At 45.7% G+C, this 7,528-nt stretch overlaps 1 protein-coding gene across 1 annotated transcript in view; it reads left to right on the top strand.

Annotated features, from left to right (window-relative positions):
• The first annotated feature begins 3,684 nt into the window (after positions 1-3,684).
• Positions 3,685-7,528, top strand: part of LOC109919926 (arylsulfatase I-like) — a 34,808-nt gene continuing 30,964 nt past the window's right edge. The window contains exon 1 of the mRNA XM_020519958.2: positions 3,685-4,302. Within this exon, the coding sequence (XP_020375547.1) occupies positions 3,995-4,302 (308 nt within the window). The 5' untranslated portion in view covers positions 3,685-3,994. The remainder of the gene's footprint in view (positions 4,303-7,528) is intronic.

Below are 7,528 nucleotides of genomic sequence, written 5' to 3'. Positions count from 1 at the left end.
AAACCACCCAACCTGCGCATCGCTCTCAATCTAGCATGGCCAATCCACCCAACCTGCACATCCCTCTCATCTAGTACGGCCAATCTACCTAACCTGCACATCTTTCGACTGTGGGAGGAATCCAGAGCACCTGGAACAAACGCACACAGACACGGGCAGAATGTGCAAACTCCACACAGACTGTCATCAAAGGCTGGAATTGAACCTGGGTCTCTGGCACTGTGTGGCAGCAATGTTAACCACTGAGCCACTTTTACCAAAAAGGATGAGTGGGGATTCTTCCCCAACTACAGATAATGAGAAAGGGAAGTAATTGGTGGAGTTTATTGCTCCTTATCTCTGTCCCCTTCCTCCCCCCAGTCCTCTCTTCCAAATGGCCCCACCTAAGCAGAGGGAAAGACTTCCTTCCCTACTGTTGCATCCCCTGAAGAATAGGCCTTGACTAGGGACTTTAGGACGCAGCAGCGGCCAACCTCTGATTGGCTTCTGCTGACCCAGGACACCACTGCTGACACCTGTGATAGGCTGAACTTTTCACTGAAGTTCACCTCTTCTTAAACTGGTTAGTACACTGTTGGTCGCAGTGGAGGTGGGGAATAAGTGGAAACTTATCTACAAGGGTCAGTTGGAGAAGCTAAGATTGTTTCCCTTGAAATGAAGAGAGTTAAAAGGAGATTTAATTTGAGGTGTTCAATCAAGGCCAGGTTTCAATAAGTCAGACGAAGGAAAGCAGTTCTCCCAGGACTAGGGAACACAATTTTAAGGTTTGCAGCATTCCTTCTTCTACTGACACAAGGTGGCAGCAGCATGCACCATCAACAAGATGCACCACAGTAACCCTCCAAGTCTCCTTTGATAGAAATTTCCAAATTCACAACCAGTCCCATTGGGATGGACATGGGTACTGCATACATGGGAACAGGAGTTCCCTCTAATTTTCTAACAGGTGGGGTGGGCCTCCAAGGTCAGAGTGTGGCAGTGAGGTCAATGCTGTGATCAGCACACTGATGCCAGTTGCCATGCGTGCAACCTTGAAACAGCTACATGCACGTGCACCCACGTAGCTTAGAGGCGACATTGATGGGAGCACTACCTCTGCGAGTTCACCTCCAAGCCACTCACCGTCCTGATTTGGAAATATATCACCGTCACTGTCACTGGGTCAAAATACTGGAATTCCCTCCCTAAGGGCATTGTGGGTCTGCCTACAGCACATAGACTGTAGCAGTTCAAGGAGGCAGCTCACCTCCACCTTCTCAAGAGCTCAGCCTGCAGTACCTGCATCCCGTGAGTGAAAAAAATTCAACTAAGAAACCAGTAATACTGGAGCATGAATCTATCGGTTTGACTGGAGCTCCATTCTGAAGTATCTGAGTCACACCAGTACATCCCATTTGCCAGTTTAACTGGTTTTCCTGGCTTACTGGGTGTGTAATATATGGTCTGTAAGCTAGTGTTTGTAGGATAAATGATCCATGTGGGAGCTTTCCATCATGTGGGACAATGCTTTACATCAACTCTGTGTTAAACAAACATCATGCTTATGGCTCAGGTCTCTCCATTGTGCCACCTTAGCTGCAGAGGAAGCCTGAAGGCTGAGAAGGTGGATAGCTCTCTGGTCTCTGTCTTGTCTGATTCATAAAGCACCTTCATCAGAAAATTTGGGAACACTGAACTTATTAATAATGTATAGACCTGGGGTTTCAAATGATAAGTTTATTTTACGGAGACACCCAATGGAGTTGGAACTCTAGCCCATGGAGCTCCAAGTAAGATATTGTCTCTAACCCATTTACCGTATAGATATTTTCTAATCAACCTGTTCAAACATGCTATTACACATCTCAGGAGCAGATGGGACTTAAACCCAGGTCTCCTGCAACTCCACCAAAACTCAACAACAACCAGTTTAACATAGCCTATCCATGACATTCAGCGTTCCCTACCTCCCCCCAACACTCAGTAGCAGCAGTGTGTACCATCGACAAGGTGTACTGCAGCAATTCCTTAAGCGTACATAGCCAATACCTTCCAAATCTCTGACCTGAACCATTTAGAAGGATAATGGCAACGAATGCATGAAAATACCATGATTTATGAGTTTGCCTCCGAACCACACAACATCCTGACTTGGAAATATATCACTGTTTCTTCAATGTTGCTGGGTCAAAGTCCTGGAACCTTCTCCCAACAGCACTGTGGCTGTCCCTTCCCCTCAAGACCTGCATTGTTTCAAGAAGGCAGTTCCTCACCACCTTCTATAGGGAATTAAGGATGGGCAATAAATGCTGTTTTTGCCAGTGACCCCTAAATCCCATGAACAAATACATTTAAAATCATGATTCAAAGAAAGTTTGTGCTTGTTTCTGAGTCCATCTCCCTGGATCAACATAAAGTGGGTTTTATCTACAATATTGGCTGATAAAACACCAACAACTCATACACATACCAGATCCTGAGGGGATTTGATAGCTGTCAGAGGGCAAATGGGACATACTGGTGTCACTTGTATACTTCAGAATGGAACTCCAGTCCCACCAATAAATTCATTCCCCAATATTACTGGTTTCTTAGTGGCAAGATGCATGTGGAAAAGACATTGTGTCTTGTGGGAGTAACTAGAATTAGGGTTACTATTTTGAAATAAGACAGAGATGTGGATGGTTTTTTTCATTGAGTCTTTGGAACTTTTTCCCTTAAAAGGCAGTGGAAACATTGTCTTGAAATGATTTGTTTTGAGGCAGAGGGAGATAGATTATTGATAAGCAAAGTGCTCTCGGAGTATTCTGAAAATGGTCCAATTCCCTTTTGAAAACCACGATCAAATCCACCCCCACCACATTGACAGGAGGTACGTTCCAGATCCTAACTACTCACTACCTAGAGTGTGTTTCCGGCATTATAGAGGGGGCTGTGAGTGTAGACAGTACTTCCATGTAGGAAACTCAGCAGCCAACTTCTGCACAGCAAGCTCCCACAATTAGCAACTGGACAAATGACCGCAACAATTAAAAAAAATGGAAAATACTGCAAATGCTGGAAATCTGAAACCAACACAGAGAATATGGCTGGAGAAACTCCTGAAGAACAGTCACACTGGACTTGAGATAATAGGAACTGTCGATGCTAGAGTCAGAGATAACACGGTGTGGAGCTGGATGAACACAGCAGGCCAGGCAGCATCAGAGGAGCAGGAAAGCTGACGTTTCAGGTCTGGACCCTTCTTCAGAAAAATTTAGCTTCAGAAATTCTTCAAGGGTGCAGACCCGAAACGTCAGCTTTCCTGCTCCTCTTGATGCTGCCTGGCCTGCTGTGTTCATCCAGCTCCACACCTTGTTACCACTAGACTTTGAAACGTTATCTGTTTCTCTCTCTCTCCACAAAAGGCCAGGAATCAGATTGGCCATGGTCTATGTTGAATGGCAAATCAGGGTCGAGGGGGGCAGAGTGGCCTACTCCTGTTCCTAACCGGCTTGGCTGGTGTGTCGAATTTGTCACAAAACTTGTGCTGACACAGCTGAGAGTGAACAGTCCTGCCCTGGGAGTGAATGTATGAATGGCCGACACTGACTGGCAGCTCAACTGCTCAATAGGAGAAGAGTCAGGCAGGGCCCGCCCATGCCACTGAGCCAACTAGAGAGGAGAGGGCAGGGGCTTGAGGGGGGGACGGTGTGATGAAGGCGGTAATGTTCCAGGAGACTGGGAGGCAGAAGTGGCAGGCAGGCATACTGCAGTGCACCTTAAAACTGGGTTCAACTAGCTGAGCCAGCAGTGGGTTAACTCCAGCTTCTGCAATTCTTTTTGGAGCCGAGGAAATTTGAAGCAAGCCAGTTGCTAAAGGAAAAAAAAAGAAACTTTCTGTTTTTGGGGGGAGGTGGAAAAGTTTGTAAAAAGTTGGTGAAAGTTTGCCCCAGCTGCGATGTTGGGATTGTGAGTGCCTGTGGTTTGGGAGGGGAGGGGGGAGGTGGTTTTGTTGGAGAGGTGTGTGGAAGTTATGGCTGTATATACTCTGACCGGCTTCTCCTTGCTTAGTTTATTGTCTTTCGGTTATTTGTCCTGGGATTGGATGAAGCCGGGTTTAAACGGGAAGAAAGTGCCCAGCCTGGATAAGGGCAGTGCCAGGGCGAAGCCTCATATTGTCTTCATCCTGGCGGATGACCAGGGTTTTCATGATATCGGGTACCACAATTCAGACATCCATACTCCGACCATGGACCAACTGGCCGCCGAGGGGGTGAAACTGGAGAATTACTACATCCAGCCCATCTGTACCCCGTCCAGGAGTCAGCTCATTACTGGGAGGTGAGTTTCACCGCGGTCCTCCAATCTCTCTCCCTGCCTGCAACTGTCGAGACTAAAAGATTTGTGTAGCGCCTGCCGCAACCTCAGGGCTCGCCAGACCCCTTCACAGCCCGTGAGGCGGTGCCTGACCGCGGGCCGTTCGGCCAGGTGCCCGTGCTAGCCCTCTGCAAGGGCCCACCGGCACTACTCCCGCTGTCTCGTCTCTCCCCACAACATTGGATGTAAGTGGAGTGCAGCGGCTACAGGGAAAAGGCCATGAGACTGGTTCTAATCATAGAAATCATAGCGTCCCTACATTGTGGATGAAGCCCATTCAGTCTATCAATTCTGCACCAATACTCTGAAGAGCATCCTATCTCACCACCCAACACCACCCTATCTTGGGAACCCCACATTTCCCATGGCTAACCCACCTTGTCTGCACATCCCTGGATGCTATGCTCAATTTAACATGACCAATCCACCTAACCTGCATATCTTAGGGTAATACAGTGGCTCAGTGTTTAGCACTGCTGCCTCACAGCACCAGGGATCTGGGTTTGATTCCACCCTGGGGCGACTGTCTATGTGGAGTTTGCACATCTTCCTACTGACTGTGTAGGTTTCCTCCAGGTGCTCTGGTTTCCTCCCACAGTCCAAAGATGTGCAGGTTAGGTGGATTGACCATGCTAAATTGTCCCGTAGTGTCCAGGGACATGCAGGTTGAGTGGGTTGACCGTGGGAAATGCAGGGTAATGGGGATAGGGTAGGGGGTGGGTCTGTGTAGGATGCTGTTCGGAGGGTCGATGCATACTTGATGGTCCAAAAGGCCTCTTTCCGCACTTTGGCATTCTGTAATTCTAGGTAATAGAATTGGTGCAGGCTTGATGGAGCAAATGGTCATCTTCTGAGATATAACAATCCTGTGATTCCTCTTCAGAAAATGGTCCAATTTCCTTTTGAAAACCATGGTCGAATCTACCCACCTAACTGTCCTCTGGGCAATTAGGGACGGGCAATAAATGCTGCCTAGCCAGTGAGACCCTCATCCCCTGAATGAGTAATTCACAGGCAGTGCATTCTAAATCCTAACTGCTCACTGCTCTGCCTGCGTTTCCTACATTACAACTGAGGTTGCAAGTGTAGACAGTGGTCCAGTGTAGGAAAATCAGCAGCCAGTTTTTACACAGCAAGCTCCCACAGTCAGCAAATGACCACATCAATACAAAAACAGGAAATACTCAGCAAAGGCAGGCAAAATCCCTGAGCCAGGACGAGACGAGTTAAACTTTCAGGTGATTAATTGGGTCGACTGATCTTTGCTGTCTGAGGGAATCGAGGACGAGTCGCGTTGAAGCCCAACATTCGGCCTGGTCTAATTGAGTGGTGATGCAGGCTCAATGGGCCGAATGGTCTACTCCAGCTATTATTTCTGGTGAGATTTAATACAGCTGTTCGAACTCCGGAAGGGTCCAGACAAAGTATGTAGGAAAGAACTGTTCCCATTGACAAAATCATCGAGAAGGAGAGGACTTTCATTTAACATGATTGGCAAACGAACCAAGGATGACATGAAGAAACAATTTGTTTCATGGTGCAACTGGTGAGGGTGTGGAATTAAGATCAGGCATTCCTGAAAGGCTTTTGAAAGGGAACAAGAAACATTTGTAGGGCTACAGGAAAAAGGTGGGACTTATTGAGTCACTCCTGCTGGCAGAGAGCCAGTATGTGTGTGATGGGCTGAATGGTCTCTTTCTGTGTTGTGGTTACTCTGTGAATCTCTGATTCTCTAATCATGTAATCTGCTTTAATAGTGATTGTGGTGGTTTGGAAAGATAAAGGGAGTCCCAGGACAGCAGGGAGAAAGCCCATTCCTCATCATTGCTCTGCCCATTATCTTTAAAATAGCGGATGTGGGATCTTTTCCATCTACTTTAGAAGGTAGATGGAATAATATCTAATTGCGGCACTGCACTGGGGGCATCAAGCTGGATTTTCTGCTTAAATCTCTGGTCTGAGACTCAATTACTCAATAATGTGCTCACCAGAAAGCCATGGATAAAGCTGATAAAAAGGGGAAATATTTTCATTCTATTTATAAATATTTTGCAAATTTATGCAATTATATTGCTAAGTTTTATCTATTACTTGCCAATATTTCTCATTATAGATTCCTATTAATACTTCGACAAGATCTATGATGAAACTTCTCAAGGTGCAGTTGTGCAGACAGTGCAAAAAAATTAGTCTGATAAGTTTATACAGATGGTCTCCATTATAAACATGGACACAGGCAATTGTATTGGAAATCTGTCTGAAAATAAACATATATGACATTTAAATAGAGCTAAAATGACTTGTGCAAGCAATTCAATTATTCCTTGCGAGCACCACAATGTTGTAGGTCAAATGAAAGATGTATATGAATAATTTTGTCTGGCTATCTCCCACCTTTTCCCACTAAAAGTTCCACAACTTACTTTTATCATGTAAACCTGCCACATTGTAATTACTCCACTGGAGACACTGCAATATCTCCAGCAGCAATGAGCAGCAACTACAATATGATCAGTGCAGGCAGTCCCCAGACTGAAGAATGTTCTGTTCTTCAGTCCATTCACAAATCGATTTGTAAGCAGGTTGGAACACAGTATAAAGCAGCCATTCATGAGTACAGCAAATGTGTGTATGTTGGATCTTTACAATTCCCCTATAGGATCGCATTCATAATTATGAGCGTTCAAAGTCAAACATTCATAAATCAGCGACCGTATGTAGACTGATATTTCCCATTATAAGTATGGCCATTGTATGATACAACATAAAATTATACTATGTGACTTCAAACTAAGAATTTAAATATATCTGTTCTTTGGGCTAGCGGTTACCTGGTCATTAATTTGACCCCTGTACCCATCACCATAAGACCACCATCACCATAGCAGGAGGTGATGGCCCTAGTGGTATTAACTCTCGACTATTAATCCGAAGGGAAAAGAACTGCGGATGCTGGAAATCAAAAACTGCTGAGAAAACTCAGCATGTCTGACAGCAGATGTGGAGAGAAAACAGAGTAAACTTTTCAGGTCTAGTGAAGGAGGCTGAGTTTTCTGTCTTTGTTATTAACCCAGAGACCCAGGTAGTGCGGGATAACAAGGTGTAGAGCTGGAGGAACACAGCAGGCCAAGCAGCATCAGAGGAGCAGGAAAGCTGACGTTTCTGGTCTGGACCCTTCTTCAGAAAAAAG

The sequence above is a fragment of the Rhincodon typus genome, chromosome 12 (genome assembly GCF_021869965.1).
Source record: "Rhincodon typus isolate 14 chromosome 12, sRhiTyp1.1, whole genome shotgun sequence".
Taxonomy (NCBI): domain Eukaryota; kingdom Metazoa; phylum Chordata; class Chondrichthyes; order Orectolobiformes; family Rhincodontidae; genus Rhincodon; species Rhincodon typus.
The sequence above is the reverse complement of the archived record's forward strand: the minus strand, read 5'-3'. Positions and strand labels throughout refer to the sequence as shown.